At 35.6% G+C, this 16,373-nt stretch overlaps 4 protein-coding genes and 1 long non-coding RNA gene across 6 annotated transcripts; 4 read left to right on the top strand and 1 right to left on the bottom strand.

Annotated features, from left to right (window-relative positions):
• Positions 1–7: 7 nt before the first annotated feature.
• Positions 8–908, top strand: LOC104753967 (uncharacterized). Its single transcript, XM_010476140.2, has 2 exons — positions 8–763; positions 855–908. Exons 1-2 carry the CDS (start codon positions 8–10, stop codon positions 906–908), a joined length of 810 nt encoding a protein of 269 aa, XP_010474442.2.
• Positions 909–2,862: 1,954 nt separating this feature from the next.
• LOC104752112 (B3 domain-containing protein REM10) lies at positions 2,863–5,369 on the top strand. 2 transcript variants are annotated; one of them, XM_010474181.3, is made up of 8 exons: positions 2,863–3,063; positions 3,160–3,424; positions 3,507–3,652; positions 3,776–4,043; positions 4,111–4,217; positions 4,317–4,581; positions 4,659–4,912; positions 4,993–5,369. In XM_010474181.3, the coding sequence occupies exons 1-8, from the start codon at positions 2,959–2,961 to the stop codon at positions 5,233–5,235; spliced, it is 1,653 nt and encodes a 550-aa protein (XP_010472483.2). In that variant the 5' UTR covers positions 2,863–2,958; the 3' UTR covers positions 5,236–5,369. The 2 variants fall into 2 exon arrangements, with proteins under 2 accessions (XP_010472483.2, XP_010472482.2); XM_010474180.3 differs by having other exon boundaries at positions 2,880–3,063; positions 4,093–4,217.
• Positions 5,370–6,537: 1,168 nt separating this feature from the next.
• Positions 6,538–8,411, bottom strand: LOC104753965 (F-box protein At3g62230-like). Its single transcript, XM_010476138.2, has 2 exons — positions 7,579–8,411; positions 6,538–7,202 (listed from the first exon to the last, which is right to left on the bottom strand). Exons 1-2 carry the CDS (start codon positions 8,367–8,369, stop codon positions 6,605–6,607), a joined length of 1,389 nt encoding a protein of 462 aa, XP_010474440.2. The 5' UTR covers positions 8,370–8,411; the 3' UTR covers positions 6,538–6,604.
• Positions 8,412–8,941: 530 nt separating this feature from the next.
• LOC147925979 (uncharacterized) lies at positions 8,942–9,679 on the top strand. The gene is made up of 2 exons (XR_015584285.1): positions 8,942–9,100; positions 9,291–9,679. It is a non-coding gene; the product is annotated as an uncharacterized LOC147925979 (long non-coding RNA).
• Positions 9,680–11,072: 1,393 nt separating this feature from the next.
• Positions 11,073–13,794, top strand: LOC104752111 (B3 domain-containing protein REM-like 2). The gene is made up of 6 exons (XM_010474179.3): positions 11,073–11,271; positions 11,376–11,438; positions 11,529–11,641; positions 12,349–12,681; positions 12,767–13,222; positions 13,324–13,794. Exons 1-6 carry the CDS (start codon positions 11,202–11,204, stop codon positions 13,591–13,593), a joined length of 1,305 nt encoding a protein of 434 aa, XP_010472481.1. The 5' UTR covers positions 11,073–11,201; the 3' UTR covers positions 13,594–13,794.
• Positions 13,795–16,373: the final 2,579 nt, after the last annotated feature.

Raw genomic sequence — 16,373 nt, 5'->3', positions numbered from 1 at the left:
CAGTCCGATGACATGGTCTAGAGCCTTCTTCAGAGTAGGTACGCATTGCAATGATAACTTGAACAACCTCAGTGAGTCTTTTAATAGAACCATACGCCAAGCTAGGAGGAAGCCTTTACTAGAAATGCTTGAGGATATAAGGAGGCAATGTATGGTGCGGAATGAGAAGAGGCATATCATTGCAGGAAGATTGAAGACAAGGTTCACTAAGAGAGCTCATTTGGAGATAGAGCGTATGATAGAAGGGTCTCAGTTTTGCATCAGAAGCATGGCTAGGGACAATCAACATGAGGTAGAGTTGCATGATGAGTCTTATTCTGTTGATATGAATGCACTTACCTGTGGATGCATTAAGTGGCAGATGACTGGTATTCCTTGTGTCCATGCTGCTTCTGTGATCATAGCTAAAAAACAGAAAGTTCAAGATTATGTTGTTAACTGGTACACAACAAGAATGTGGCGGGCAAGCTATAAAGATGGTATTCAGCCTGTTCAAGATCAGTTGGAATGGCCTCGAATGAACAGATTGGGAGTCTTGCCACCACCATGGAGGAAAGGAAATCCAGGTCGACCAAATAACCATGCTAGGAGAAAAGGGATGTATGAAAGTTCATCTTCATCAAGCAACACACGAGTGGCAAACAACGAAAGAGTCATGACTTGTAGCAACTGTAAACAAGAAGGACACAATAGGTTATCTTGTATAAACCCGACTGTTGAAGCTCCAGCTGCAAGACCAAGGGGTCGTCCAAGGAAGAATCAGGTTTGTTGTATTCATATTTTTTTCGATGTGATGATTAGGACTTATACATTTTTATGACTTACGACATATCACTTGTAAATTTTTGAATCAGGAACCAAGGAATGTATTGTTTGGCCAAGGACAAACCTGGGAACAAGGCTCTTAAGGACCAGCTTCACAACCAGCTTTACAACCAGCTTCACAACCATCTGTTGGAGGATCACAAGGAGGAGCAGAACCCTTACAGAGGAGGCAAACAACACAGAGGAGGGCATCAACACGGAGGAGGGCTTCAACACAGACGAGTGCATCAACACAGTGGGAAGCTCCTGAAGCTCCACCACGTGCACAAGGACTAGGATGCTGGAGTCCATGGTTTGAATGCTCTAGATAAGCTGTTGCAGTTTGCGGGTGTTTAAGTTTTTTGGTGTATTGGCTTCCATGTATTTGGTTGTGTTTTGTTTTGTTGTCTAAACATGGATGTGTTTTGTTTTGTTGTCTAAACATGGGTTTGATGCTTTGGTTTGTTGCTAAACATGGATGTGTTTTCTTTTGTTGTCTAAACATGGATGCTTTTTTAAGTTAAATTCCTACTTTGTTCTTGTGTTGATTCTTAAACATACAAACCCGAATGGAGAAAGTTTGTTGAATTAATACCAAAGATACACAGACAAACCATTCTCTTTTGGCATCAAATACTAAACATACATACCATTACACCAAACAAAACAAACACACTCATCAAGGAACACACACTAATAACCGAGAACAAACTTCATTTGTTGTGCTTTACCAATCACTAGGTAAGCAATGCCAATTGAGAAAACACAAATACAAACAACACACTTTCAATAACGTTCTGAACTTGCGGATTTCCACTTTGCTCCACAATGCTTCTTCCTTCAACTCTAGTAAAGCAGCAGTCAACTCATTAACCTGGGATTTCGTTTTCACGATCTCATTCGCCATAAGTCCTAGTTTTGGTAATGCATCTTCAACTTCCTCATACACCGCCTCCTCGACCAACTTAAACAAGTGTCCCTGTTGCAAAAACAAACACCATTGATTACCATTGCACATATAATTAACATTGAACATACCAATGACTACTTACATCTCTTTTGTTTGTCCACGAGCTTGGATCTCTTTTGGTTAAACAACGGAAGAACGGTCGACCAGGATTTTCTTCGGTTCTCGATGTAAAGATCCTCACACCGGCTCCACAAATGCACTTGGATGGCACTCCACGGTTGGACGAAGCAACCACCGATGTCTCCGAGCTAGAACTCATCTGAATCGAAAATTAGGGTTCGTGATTTTGGGGATTTTGTGATTTTGGGGATTTTGTGAGGAATATTCGATTAGATTAAAGGAGATAACGAAAAACTAACGGAACTGTTTAACAGATAATAAACCCCGTTTAATATCTCCATTTGACCAGTTAACGATGTGCTTCGAACGACGAAGCCAACAAGACTTCGTGATTTAAATATAAGTCAACAAAAGGTTGATGATTTGTTTCAACATTTTTAGATTTCATGATTTAAATCAACGAAAATGCTAACTTCGGGATTTTAATGACATTTTTCCCAAACTTATAAGTATAGAACATTTTTTTTCTCCCCCCGCCCGATTTTAATGTGAAGACGTATAAAAATTATTTCTAGTCTTACAATAAAAATCATTTCCTTAAAGTTAACGAAAAGCAAACTTGAACGTATTATAAGCCCTCTTTAATCAAAAAAAAAAAAAAAAAACTTGAATGTTTTCCCTTTCTTCGAAACTTCATCATCTGTTGTTGGCTACAGCCTGCATGTTGTTGAAAGTATATTTAAACAAAGTTCATCCAAACAATTTCTTTTTATAAATAAATGGTTCTCAATATTTACTTTATTTATTGATAATGGACATTTTTGCTAAGTTTATTTAATGAATATTTTCCAGAATCAATCTAAGTCTTTTTTTTTTTTTTTTTTTTTTGTCGTCGAATCAATCTAATAAGTCTTTACAAACATTATGTCACTGTTCTTAGTCAAAACTTGTTCGTTTTTCGGAAACAATTATTTTTTTAGAAAAAGCTGATAAAGGTTTTTCTTGACATTACTTATCAGAAAAAGGCTGAGAAATGTTTTGTTTTTGTTTTTCTTGAGACACTATAGGGGCCAAAGACAAATTGTTATTACTCGTCTCCTCTATGCGTAGAAAAAGAAAAATTTATGACCAAAAACAAGAAAAAAGGGAATATGGTGAATCAACCTCTCTATTCACCGATCAACCCACATTTCTTCCAACCCCTTCTTCCCGATTTCACCAACCATCTCGTATTCCATCTCTCTCTCTGTTTCTTTATCTCTCTCGGACCAAGTTGTTTCTGTTTCTAAATTCTAAATCATTTATCTTCTTGCATACTGTTTCAGGACATTCCTGTGGCCTTCTTCTTGAAGTATTTAGTGGGAAGTAACGAAGGAAATACGGCTGAGCTCAGATCAGACTCATCCGAGACAACATGGGAAGTAAAGATCGACGGCCGGAGACTTTCTCACGGTTGGGATGATTTCGCCATCGCACATGATCTACGAGTCGGTGACATTGTCGTTTTCAGACATGAAGGAGAGTTGGTGTTCCATGTCTCGGCTTTAGGACCAAGTTGTTGCGAGATTCAATACAGAGAAGATAAAAAGGGTAACGTTAATTAATTTTCATATTAGCTATTATTACCACATTTAGAATGATTCTGAGCTTTGCTTAATCAATCTATCAACAGAGAAGCTTTGTGATACAGTCACAGAGAAGGTTTCAATTAAGAAAAAGAGTCTAAAGAGAGAGGCTGCAGATTCTACACCAGACCATTCACTAGATTCTTGTTTTGTTACCACTGTCACGGCTTCGAACCTAAGGCGTGACACAGTGGTTATGTTACTTTCTTATTACTCCTTAAGACCTTACTTTATACATTAAAATTTTGATTTGCGTGGTGTGATAGGTGTTTTAATCATATTGAACTCGTTACTTAACTTGTGGCGACATTTGCAGTATCTTCCGAAAGAGTTCGCAAGGTCAAATGGTCTGAAGAACAAATTGAAGATTGTTTTAATGAATGAAGAAGGAGAATCATGGACTATAGACTTGAGACACGAGGCATATCCTTCAGGTCGGTTTAACATGAGAAGAGGCTGGAGAAGGTTCTGTGTTGCTAATGGGAAGAAACCTGGAGACAAGATGGCATTTAAATTGGTCCAAAATAAAAAAACACCAGTGCTCCAGTTGTTCCCCATGGACAGTGAAGATCGAGAAAAACTTGGTAAGTTTATTTGCATATTCCGTTAATTATTTATAAACTACTTCATCAGATTCAACGGTTGATACAGAGAACGTTCCAAGAAAGAAGAGTCGAAAAGAAGAAGATTATTCACCAGACGACTGTTCTAGTTTTGTGGCCAGTGTCACAACTTCAAATCTATGGCGCGATAGAATGGTTATGTTTTTTCCATATTACTCCCTACCTATTTTGATTTTTATTTCAGTGAGAGGTGTGTTGATCATATATCTCATGATGACTATACTTAAACTGCAGTATCTTCCGAAGAAGTTCGTATTGTCAAATGGTTTGTTGAAGAAATTTCAGATGCTTCTAATGAATGAAGAGGGAGAATCATGGAAGATAGACGTGAAACACGAGGCGTATTCAGGCCGGTTTTTAACGACAAGAGGCTGGAGAAGTTTCTGTGTAGCTAATGATAAGAAACCCGGAGACTGGTTCATATTCAAATTAGTCCAGAATCAAGAAATACCTGTGCTACGAGAGTTCCCTATGTACAGTGAAGATAGGCACAAACTTGGTAAGTTGTGTTACCTTTTTATGCTTTCAAGAAACAAAAAATCAAACAAATAAATGAAGTAGGCTTTTCCTTAGCAGAGCCTAGCAGTGACACAAGGCAAGGAAAGTGTTTAAAGGCAACCAAAGCAGAGTTTCTTGGCTTAGAAGATTACCGCGATGACTCAACGCAAGGGAACTGCTTTAAAGCTAGCATTGCAGAACCTACCGATGAAGATATAAGGCAAAGAAAACATTCACAAGCTATTAAACAAGAATATGCTTCCGCACAAGGGAATAACTCAACAGGCCAAAACCGGCTTGTGACTTTAACACTTACACCTGCAAGTAAACTTGTAAGTTCCAGAAGAAAACTCTGTTTTGTTTTTTGTTTCTACATATACTCTTTCTATATAATGTGAAAATGGTATCACAGAATCTTCCGCTAGAATTCATGAAGGCGAATGGAATCAACAAAGCAGGAAAGATAACAATGCTTGACATATATGGTTCAAGATGGCGGACGTCACTACTGATGGACAATAGAGGGACAATGAGTTTAGGAAAGGGTTCAAAAGGCTTCTGTGAGGTTCACGGCGTTACGATGCATGAGTCTTTTGTCTTGGAGTTGATTTGGGAAGACACAGTTCCTCTTCTTAAGTTTTGTTCCAAAGTTTGAGAACTTTATTTAGAACGTTTGTTAGATATTCGATGAGGATATCATCAATCGAAGTAACTTTTCCTTCCTTCACTGGATTTAGTTTTAATGTTAAACATTGCTGTTTAAATCATAATTACTGATTCATATTTAGATATTCAACTCCTTAAAGTTCATAAATTAATAATGTGTTGTTTAATACACAAAAATTTGTTTCTTTCTTCTTTTATAGGAAAATTTTGGTTTCAGAAAGATAGATCTTTTAGGTATTGTAGGTAATATTATTTAGTAACTTATTATTGATGAATTGTAAACTTCAAGAAATATAATTGAATACTATTGGTTTTCTAAGACTTTAGAGCTATACAAATTTATAAATCATAGAAAAAATAATGCATTTATAATCAATTTTTAATATGAATAAAAAGCTCAAAAATAAATTAATTAAAACAGAGAGTAATAAATTTTGGCCCACATCTATCTAAAGCCAACCCATAAACCTAAAATTAAAACAATTGCATTAGGAGAAATGGCAAAACGATTAGTTTTTTTACCCCAACCGTTTGCCCCATTACATTTAAAAAAAAAATCAAGAATGCAAGTGAATTTGTGCACGGAATTGAATTTTATTATCATACTAGAATATGCCCGCGCATTAACGTGTATATAAAAAAATATAAAATTTAAAATTGTATTCAAAATATTAATTTTATTTCATTTGATTTTCTTTTAAACACCAGATTTAGATTTTACTCAATCCCAATGAATAAAATTTATAATTTTCATATAAAAAAAAGTGCATTGTATCAAGTTTATACCTTACTTAATATTTTATAAAAACTAAAACTAATAAAACATAATTCTTAAAAAAATAACTGAAAACTAGTTTTTGATTATCCTATTTTTCTTACATTATGTTAATCACTAGTTATAACACATTAAACCTTTTCGTACTTTGATCACTTGTCTGTATAAATTTCTTTTTACTATATGATTAAAATAAATAATAATTGTAATTAAATTGTAAATATTTTCCTTATTAATTGCACATATTTTTCTATCGAAATTCGTAATTTAATATATAAATTTTCTATTAAAATAGTTATTTAATAGATTACTTTTGGTTTTATATACTTTCAAAAATATTAATTATAATCTTTTTATTTTTAGTTTTTTATTTTATTTTTCTATAATTATTAAATAAAATTTTCTTTTCATACCTGTCAAAATATTATCGATATATTTGACACATGTTTGAGAATTAAGATTTATATAATAAGATTATTTATTATAAGCAATCTTTTTAAATATTAAAAACATCTTAAACCGAAAATACATTGAAATTTGCATCCTTGAGCATTCACGAATACTTGAAAAGATTGAAACATTTTCAACCGTTATGGATAGTAATACTTAAATGCTCCGAAGCTTTCTCGAACGTCCTAATCTTCTGAGCTTCAGCACTTGCCAAATCCTTTTGACCCTGCTCCAATCCATTAGCCAAATAAAGGTCAACCCTTTCCAACACACGACCACACCAAATCAAGAACTCCAACACATGTAACTCGTACAAGCCACCAGTAAAATTCTTCAACTCCACAACCTTCAACGTCTTCTTCAAACACCTATGGTTGATATTGCACTTCCAGTAAGTATCTGGAGCGATCGCTGAAGTCGTCATTGGAACTGGCCTAGGAGCAACCATTTGGAACGTGAGAGTTTCCAAGTCCGGACAGCTATTGATCATAAGCCTTATTCCAATGAACTCATTCGGAAGCAGATTTGTCTTCATTACCAAATGTCGAGTTTCCATTGGTTGTCGTAACCGAACCGGATCTTCCCCATCTTGGATCAACTGAATAAGAAAAGGACATACTGTTAATGTTCTAGCGGATAATAGATCATAAAGGAGACCACAGAGTTGTGTTCCTGTCCCATCATCGTATTCGGTCTCTGCCCCGAAATCCAAATATGCTTCTGTCATTATCCTATTGTTAGGGGTGGATTCCCCTCCTAACAATGAGTCCTGCCCAAAAGACTTCTCTGAGGCCCAAATAAGCATTTGGAGGAAGAGATGGGTATTTCGGTCTTTTAAAGTGACAAACCGACACGGTTTCCTATAAATAATGGCGTACGACGGAGAAGAAAACGCTACAAAAATCACTAGCAATTAGTTGTAACAACTCGTCCAAAACGTAAATCGACAAGTCGCAAGCTCGTCCATTTCAATTTCTTGTCATTCGTTCTATTAACTACCGTTATAGTCAGGATTTTTGTGCCCAGACACCGAGTTAAATAAGAAAGATTCGACCTCCTTTTACCGAGCTATAAATATCTAATTGTGACCGATATCAACATCAACACCTATTCACGCTCAAGAACTGAAAGTAATGAACTTTTCCAGAGTACTTGAAGATCAGAATATTGGGCAGTTCGAGAGTTGAATAAGGCACAGAGAAACCGCAATTCTCGAATACCAATTCTCTTAACCGGTTGTTATATTCGGTTATCATTTCCAGACCAACGTCCCAGCAATTTTGAATGCTTAGACTCTCGAGCATAGGAGTTGTTGATATCAAAGACATGATTTCTTTGAGTTGGATCCAACCAAAACAGAGAACTTTTAGCGAACCCGGGTTTGTGAGCCTTGATGGATCAAACCCGCAAGCGAATAGCTTCAATGACTCAAGGTTTATTAGATTATAAACGCATTCAGGCAACTGAACCACACTTGCTTCATTATTGGTAGTCCACGAAGGGTCTGAGAAATCAAGAACTAGATTCTTGATTTGTTTGGAAACTGCGAATTCCATCAGCGAGTTGAGATGTGTTTCAAAACCCATCAGCTTTGATATAGAAAGGTCTAAACTTTCGATGGCTTTACCTGAAAGTCTCAAAACCCATCCAAGCATGAAGCAAATGAAAGAAACCCTAGTAACCCTTTTGGTTTCTTCATCGTTTGAAGCGTAACATGTCACAAAGTCCGACTCTTTGAAAACGATGTCGTTCGTAATCGATTTACGATAAAGATTCTTCCAGCGCTTCGAGAGGACACTTGTCTTCACAGCTTCGTTCAATGGCAAGGTAGAGATGATCAGAACCAGAATGAAATCCGGTAAACTGGATATTTTGTCTTGGTTTCTTGTGGAATCCATTGTTTGTGATTTTGGAAAAAGGACTCAGAAAGAATTGGTGTGTTTAGCTATTCAACGGTGTTGTTTATTTATAGTGCATTATTAAATAAAATTATTTGATTTATATTAGCAAAAAAATATTTTTAGTCAAAAAGTTGATTATCTTTTAACTATGTTTTTATTATTTAGTTATTAACCTAAAGTACATAATTTATTATTATTGACTATGGGTATCTAATTTTTTGGAAAAATATAACTCAAACTTAAAGATAAAGGAGATGCATTCAAACCTATTATATTTTATATCATTTGAGTTTTAATCATTATTAGATAATTTTGATGATTTTAGGTGAGTTTAAAGAAGTTCGTAAGATTTGTTGTAAGATTTTCCTAAATATACCACTTAAATCATAAAATGTAGATATATATTTTTATTTTTAATTAAAGCAATCCTTTTTCCAGTAACATTAGATTTTAAAATACTTTTCCCAATAACTATTTTAATAACACTGCACTTTATCAAAATAGAGATTGAATTTGAACATGATTACAATGTAAGCTGTTAATAAGGAATTGAGGAACATAATGATGGTAGAGAAAATTTGTGTTCAATAGTTTTTGCAAGAAAATCAGCAATTTGATTGTTTGATCTTGATACATGATTTGTTATTTGGACACTAATTACTTCAAATGATTTGTTACACCCCCTAACTCTTCCAGCTTCCCAACACCATAAAGATCATTAAACAAATGTAGGTCGGGAAGTTCTTAAACGAATGCCAAACTTTTGAAAAACATATCTTACTCTAATGCTTTGTTTTTGCTTTATATTTTCCTTGTTTTTGCTTTATATTTTCCTTGTTTTTGCATTTTTCTCAATCTCATATTTTCTTACAATGGAGGTTCCCACAAAGCTCACAACATTTTTCCGTTTCCTGGTAGCCTTCTCCACTTTCGTAGTTATTTCATTTACGATGAGACTATGAGAGACGTCGATGCCGAACTCAAGATGGTTAACAATGGCTTTTTCGACATGGCTTACTGATTTCGACGAGAAGTTTATACATTCCACACTCCCGAGGAAATCACACAAACCCTATGTGTTATATAATTTGATTATTGAACAAAACATATATTCTTCACTGGTACGATTATTGGATATTTGATTATGCTTATATATAAGTAATGTTTGTAAGCAACATATAATAATTGTATATTTCACATATAGCATAAGTGAAACAATCTAAAGAATATATAAGACAATATAGTGTATTTGAGGGCGTATTTGTTTTTTTTTTTAATATATAAGATGTGAAATTTATATATAAAAAGGGCATATGTACATGCAATTTAAGAAACAGAGAGCATAGGTAATACCATAATGGGGAAGCACTCACACCAGAGACATGGTGCCTAGGACCTAAACAAAAACATGATGTCGCTCTAAATTTATTGGTGGTGTATTTGAGCCCAGCGTTGAGCTAAACCACCGTATTTTGAATCTGAGCCATAGTTGAAAGACGTGAGGCGACACGAGATGATCTTAATGATGCGTTGAGCCAAGACTTGGGGAGAGATTGGTGTTTAATTACGTTATCTCCAAATATGGTAAATGACTGATTGGAAGCTGATCCGGGGGGGGGGGGGGGGGGGGAGTGGAGTCGGTGAGACTGAGCCTTACAAGAGAACAGTGATCGGAGAGAGAATGGACAAGCGAAGAATATGTGATCCCTAGTCTCATTCGGTTCACCACAGAAAAAAAAAACATGTTTGATGGCCTATGGATAGCCAAGTAATGAAAGCATAACGTGGTATCCCCTATGGTAACCAAACAATACGATGCCAACATTTAGTAGGCCTCTCCAGGCGAAACATATTCCAAGTGCACTTAGCCGAGAAAGCCGGACGAAATTCATTCTCACCTGATCTCCACAAAGTAATGTCAACACCGGCAGCTGATATGGGTAGTGATGTTGTACGCATCTGTTCAACAAAGCCCCGGTATTGAGTACCTCGGCGGTTTTCCTAAGACACACCATTGCATATTAGAAACCGCTTCGACAACCTTACCGTACTTTGGGATCCCCAAAGACCTGAGATACTCCTAACCTAGATTGATAAAATCTTTAGAAGCTTTAGAAATCCAAATATTTAGCTATAAGCCCATTTAAAATTTTTAATTTTCTAAAATAAAATCTACTTAACAAATAATAATAATCCATCAATTTGTTTGATATTATAATTGGGGTTTGCAAGTGAACCCTCCTTTCTAGTTAGAAGTTTTGAGTTTAGAGATTAAAAAATTCATATCCTCAATTAAGTACTTTTATTTTTTTTAATTAAGGATATAATTGACTTTAATTTTTTTCTAGAACCTTCACCAAATTTATTGTATATATAAAGTATAGATGGACAAACTTTTAACAAAACACTATATTTTTCCCTCTTTTCCAGCAATTCAATTATTAGTTTGACCCAAAACATAAACAAAACTTAAAAGCCCAAAAAAACCAAATGAAAAAAAAAAAAAAAAACATGTTGAAAATAATCAAATCTATTATGTTAAATACTTAAATTTTTTTCAACAGCTCATCCATTAAATTAAATATATTGACTTCTTATATATTGACTTCTTAGCTATATTTAGTCTATGAGCCCAGGTGTCAATCCTCTCTAAATGCAAAGCTCTTTAAAGGTAACACAAGATTTTTTTCTTATCTTTTCATTAGGGTTTTATTTTACTTCTTGTTGGGTTTAAAAGTCATTCAGACAACCACAAATTTCATTTCCATCTTCTTCGCCCCGACCAGATTTTTACAACAAAATCTTTTTTTTTCTTCTCCACAGGCAAAGATGTATGGTGTAAGCGCTTGCGACGTCCGACAACCACCCAGCGCCAGAAACATTGATCTTAATAAGACTGGTAAGTTTGGTTTTTAATCTACGGAACATAATCAGATCTGAACTGAAATAGTCTTGTGTGCATGGATCTGTATGACGAAAGAAATTTTTACATGTTATACACAGTTAACACCTCGAAGAAGCATCAGCGTCCGACAGAGGAAGGTGGTGATGTTCAGGAAAACGCAGGTACGTATAACATAACATCCTCAGTCCCGTTCTGTCGTTGTACCCGAGGCGCGTCGATTTAAATTAACATGTCGGATTTTAATGTCACAGTGCTTGTGAGAGCGAAAAGAGGGAGGAAGAAGAAATCGATACCCGAAGCTGGTTTGGACAACTCCTCTTTTTTTGCCTTTGTCACGGCTTCCAATTTGGAAGCAGATACTCTGGTGCGCTTGCTTATACCAAACGTTTTCTTAAATTTTTATTGCCCGAATGTGCTTAGTTATGTCACTTACTGAACGATGAGATGAACTGATGATGTTTTCTTGAACTGACTAACAACTTCCACATATAAGATGAACTGATCGATGTTTTTCTTGAATTGTTCATTTAAGTTCCATTTTGATTGTTGGTTTGTTAGTGGCCAGTTTGGTTTAGGTGAAAGCTTGTTGATGTAAAATCAAAAGTTAACCTCAATACAGTTTTTGGTTTCCAATTTATTTTAACTTCAATTTTGGTTCGCTTTGGTGTTTCTTACTTGCATTTTATTTCGACTTTGTTTTGTCTGATATGGTGATAGCAATCAATTACAAAGCTAGAAATAGGGTTATTACAACTGGGGTTAGTTGGAGTATATTCAGATATTATGAAAGTATTAAGAGAACTAGGTTTTGAAATCCATACTACGATTAGGTTTGTCTTATATGTTATAGAGAAGACAATTATAGCTATTACAATAATATTTTTTATATATTGGTTGATAACAAATTAATAACATACATCTATATACAAACTATCACAAGGATGTTATTCTCTAAAACTTTCAAAGATCACTTGTATTTAATTCCCAAAACAAAGTTTTCTTCGAAGCTTTGTGTGATGAGGAAAGGTTGAAAATGTTTAAACCCTTTTTTGTTTGTTTGTTTGTTTGCAGTATCTTCCACAAGATTTCACAAGCTCTTGTGGTCTACCAAAAAACTTTTGCAAGGTTGTTTTAACTGATGGTACGGGTAACTCATGGGAACTGGAAATGAGGTACGACAAATCCTGTAATAGGTTTTACGTAAACAGAGGTTGGAGACATTTCTGTGATGAACTCGGCAAAAAGGTAGGAAGTGTGTTTACCTTCGAACTAATGAAAAAGTGGGGAACGCCTTTTCTTAGCTTCTCCCCTTCCAAAGCTACTCCCTGTTATGAAACTTCAGAAGACCTGGACAATTTTATGACATTAAATCTCTCATATGACAGTCTCAAAAACTGCAGATTGGTGAGTTCATTCATTCATCTTCCATATTGGCATGTTGGCATCTTCCATTTCATTCATCTTTTCAAATATATATATTCTTTTTCAGTATCTTCCATCGGCAATCATGAGAACATATGGCTTGGACGAAACAAGGCTTGTAACACTACTGGCAAAAGATGGTACAAGGACGATCGCAAATCTTGTACGGGAAACCTCAAGAAGAAACTTTGGGAGACTGAGTTTGGGGAAAGCTTGGAGGGAATTTGCTCTAGCAAATAATTTGGAGGTTGGTGAAAACTTTACACTGGAGTGCATCTGGGAAAATGCAACTCCTATCCTCAGGTTGACCGATACAAAGCCCAGAAGATATATAAAAAGGGGACCAAAACCGAAATATTCAGGATTTTGCAAGAAAATGTCTGTTTCCACTGCAGCTAAGGATGCAAAAGAACGTGAGAAAGGCAAGAACATAGAGGAGCCGATCAATGCAGCATCACTAATCGAAAAGCACCGATTAGTGATATTACCTCTTCTTCGTAAAGATGCCAAAGCATGCATGCTGGTGAGCTTACAAAAAACATTACCCTTGTTTCATATATAGGTGGGATTTGCTTTTTACTTGAATTATAATCAGTGTGTTTAATTTGTTCAAATATTTTGCAGTATCTTCCAAGTCACTTCATGGAAGCTAATGGCATCGACAGAATTGGAAAGATAGTTTTGTTGGGTAGAAAAGGATCTGTGTCGTGGTGTGGATATCTTTTGAAAAGAGATGGAGCCGTAAATGTAGGATGTGGTTGGAAACACTTCTGTAAAACTAATGGAGTGAAGATAGGAGGCTCGTTCTCTTTAGAATTCAAGCACAAAGTTGACAATACTCCGGTACTTCAATTTCGTCCCAAACTCCGCCGGGGAATAAACATAAATGTTTAAGTATGTTAAACTCAGAAAGCCAATTATTTTCGTTTGTGAAGCTAAAGAAACTGGCTAATAAATAAGCATTTTCATTTTTACTTCATTCAAAGGAGTATATGTTATTTAATCAAAGAGGTGTTTTCTTTCTATTTTGTGCCTCAAACTTTATATCTTAATTTATAGTTGGTTGATATATATTATCTTGATTTTATTCTAAAATTTAAGAATACATTATTTATATGTTAATACGGGTTTCTGTGTAAATTCAAACAATTGTTCTTTTCTTTATCTATTTTTGAGGGACTTCTATAACTACACGGAATTTTCTTTTTAAAAATTACCCTCATCTTTATACTACTAATTTTGAAGAAAAATTGGTCTCAATTTTATAACAATACCCTTATTTATTTATCTAAACGTTTATAATGTTATTAGGGCACGTGATAGTCTAGTTTGGGGTGGTAGTGCGGATGAAGGTTTTTCAGTTAGGTCCACATATACGCTACTACTCCGGAACAAATCACCAAAAAAGACCGCGTGTGGAGAGTGGTGACACCAGGTTGTCAAGTATGTAAGGGCGGAAGCTAGGTGATCTTGCACATTCTCAGAGATTGTCCTGCTATGGCCAGTATTTGGGCTAGAATTATACCACAATGGAAGAGACACACATTCTTTGCATAATCTTTGCTTGAATGGGTTTATGAGAATCTACGTTATGAAAGTGCATCGAATGATAGTTTCTGGTCGACGATGTTTGCTATTGCCAGTGGCGGATGCATAAGTCATTTTTGTATGGGGCACAACCTTAATGAATTGATATTTTTGTTAATTTGAATAGATATATTACACAACTTAGCCTTTTTACCTGGGGCACAACCTTAAGAAAATGATTTTTTTTTATTGATTTTAATAGATATACCACACAACTTAACTATAATTTGTAAGAAAATGAGTATGGGGCACTTGCCCCTGGCTATGGCGGTCTGGTGGTGTTGGAAGTGGTAATGTTTTGGGGGTCAATGGTAAATGTCAGGATAGAACAAGATTTATAAAAGAATTAGCAAAAGAAGTGACCATGGCAAACCGAAAGATAGATACATGGGAACCAGTCACAGATAATTCGAATGGAAAAAATGATAGGGTGGACGGTACCACCAATTGGTTGGGTGAAAATTAACCGATGGCACTTCTCGTAGTAACCCAAGATTGGCTATGACAGGAGGGGTTTTGTAGGCCAAGAATGGAGTGTGGTGTGGAGGGGTTGCTCTTAATATCGGACGTTGTACCACAACTTTAGCGGAGCTACAGGGAGTATATCACAAAATGTATATCGCCTGGAAGCGAAGAATTACACAGTTGGGAATAAATGTGGATTCTCTGTCGGTGGTCGGTTTTCTCAAGACAAATGATATTTGAAATACATCTGCTGTCTTTTCTGATAGGTTTATTTGAAATACATCAAAGAATTACACTGTTGGGAACCAAATGTGGATTTTTTGTTTTGTTTTGTTCTACATAGTTGATTTTTTAAAATTCAAATGTGTGGAGAAAAGATCCCACATCTGATAGATGTAAAGGGACTTGAGTAATATATAAAGAGTTAGGGCCTCTCCACTCATTGCCAATTGGTTTTGAGTTGGAAGCCCATATCAAACCCTAATTTAACATGGTATCAGAGCCTACACACGTTAGCCCGTTAACTAGTCTGGCCCGGATAGAGGCCCGATCACCCCATTAATTGATGGCCCAAAATAATGCCCAATTCCATTGAGATAGTTAAAAAAAGAGAGTATTATCTCGAGGGGGAGTGATGGATTCTGTCGAGATTAATGGCTAAAAGAGCCATCATCTCGAGGGGCCGTGTAGAGAAAAAATCCCACATCAGATAGATGTAAAAGAACTTGAGTAATATATAAAGAGTTATGGCCTCTCCACTCATTGCCAATTGATTTTGAGTTGAAAGCCCATATCAAACCCTAATTTAACAATCATGTGGATCTCTATTCCTATGGGTTATGGTTTTGTTTGCTTCCGCTTCTATGATGTTCTATCTCTAAAAAAAAAAAAAATCTCTAATTTCTTTGACCTTTCGTGGCTTGCTTCTTATGCAAGTTTCTGATTTTTATTTAAAAGAAAAAAAAAAGAAAAAAAAAATTCTAGAATTTGTATCTTGACACACACGTGAGTGTGTTGTTTTTTTTTTTTTTTTTTTTTTATGTTTGGCCATGATTTGGGTTGTGGTGACAATGAATCCAAGATGTACGATGGTGTTGGTCTCTTGGTCAAAAAAAAAAAAAAAAAAGAAAGAAAGAGGAGGAAGATGAGAAGAAGGACGTGACTCATGTTGTATTGGTTAGTGATTTGGTCACGTTTGATTCTTATTGACTAGCAAGTTTGCTAGGAAGGTGATGAAACTTAGATGTGTGGTGTGTTGAAAGATTGATCATAAACCAATGGTGATCGTTGGTATCTAAAGACAAAGAAGAAGCCAGTTGGCTTGTTTTATAGATTCGGCCAGAGATTATGTTTTTGGCTAGCACAAGTGTTCCGTGATGATGATTATTAAGCCGATAATGGCCATCACATATCCATGGTGTTGATGATTGATGGTGATGATGTTTCACCAAGTTTATCCTAATTATGGTTTATTGCTTAATCGAGCATAAGCTTAGGAATTGACTCTAGGCTGAGTATAAATGCCACGAAGATGACTCTACGGCCGAGTATAAACGCTGTTGATGACCCTACGACCGGGTATAAACGTCGATGACCTAACGGATGGGTATTGTAGCCGCATT

This window comes from Camelina sativa, chromosome 16, assembly GCF_030686135.1.
Source record: "Camelina sativa cultivar CO46 ecotype springtype chromosome 16, ASM3068613v1".
NCBI lineage: Eukaryota > Viridiplantae > Streptophyta > Magnoliopsida > Brassicales > Brassicaceae > Camelina > Camelina sativa.
The sequence above is the reverse complement of the archived record's forward strand: the minus strand, read 5'-3'. Positions and strand labels throughout refer to the sequence as shown.

Excerpts from the sequence above, each read along its gene's own strand:
- LOC104753967 (XM_010476140.2), top strand. The coding sequence starts at position 8 with ATGACATGGTCTAGAGCCTTCTTCAGAGTAGGTACGCATTGCAATGAT. Across the intron at positions 764-854 it reads GTCGTCCAAGGAAGAATCAG|GAACCAAGGAATGTATTGTT; the intron begins GTTTGTTGTATT and ends TTTTTGAATCAG.
- LOC104752112 (XM_010474180.3), top strand. The coding sequence starts at position 2,959 with ATGACCAAAAACAAGAAAAAAGGGAATATGGTGAATCAACCTCTCTAT. Across the intron at positions 3,064-3,159 it reads CCGATTTCACCAACCATCTC|GACATTCCTGTGGCCTTCTT; the intron begins GTATTCCATCTC and ends ATACTGTTTCAG. Across the intron at positions 3,425-3,506 it reads ATACAGAGAAGATAAAAAGG|AGAAGCTTTGTGATACAGTC; the intron begins GTAACGTTAATT and ends ATCTATCAACAG.
- LOC104753965 (XM_010476138.2), bottom strand. The coding sequence starts at position 8,369 with ATGGATTCCACAAGAAACCAAGACAAAATATCCAGTTTACCGGATTTC. Across the intron at positions 7,203-7,578 it reads CAGTTCTTGAGCGTGAATAG|GATAATGACAGAAGCATATT; the intron begins GTGTTGATGTTG and ends CCCTAACAATAG.
- LOC104752111 (XM_010474179.3), top strand. The coding sequence starts at position 11,202 with ATGTATGGTGTAAGCGCTTGCGACGTCCGACAACCACCCAGCGCCAGA. Across the intron at positions 11,272-11,375 it reads CATTGATCTTAATAAGACTG|TTAACACCTCGAAGAAGCAT; the intron begins GTAAGTTTGGTT and ends TGTTATACACAG. Across the intron at positions 13,223-13,323 it reads ATGCCAAAGCATGCATGCTG|TATCTTCCAAGTCACTTCAT; the intron begins GTGAGCTTACAA and ends AATATTTTGCAG.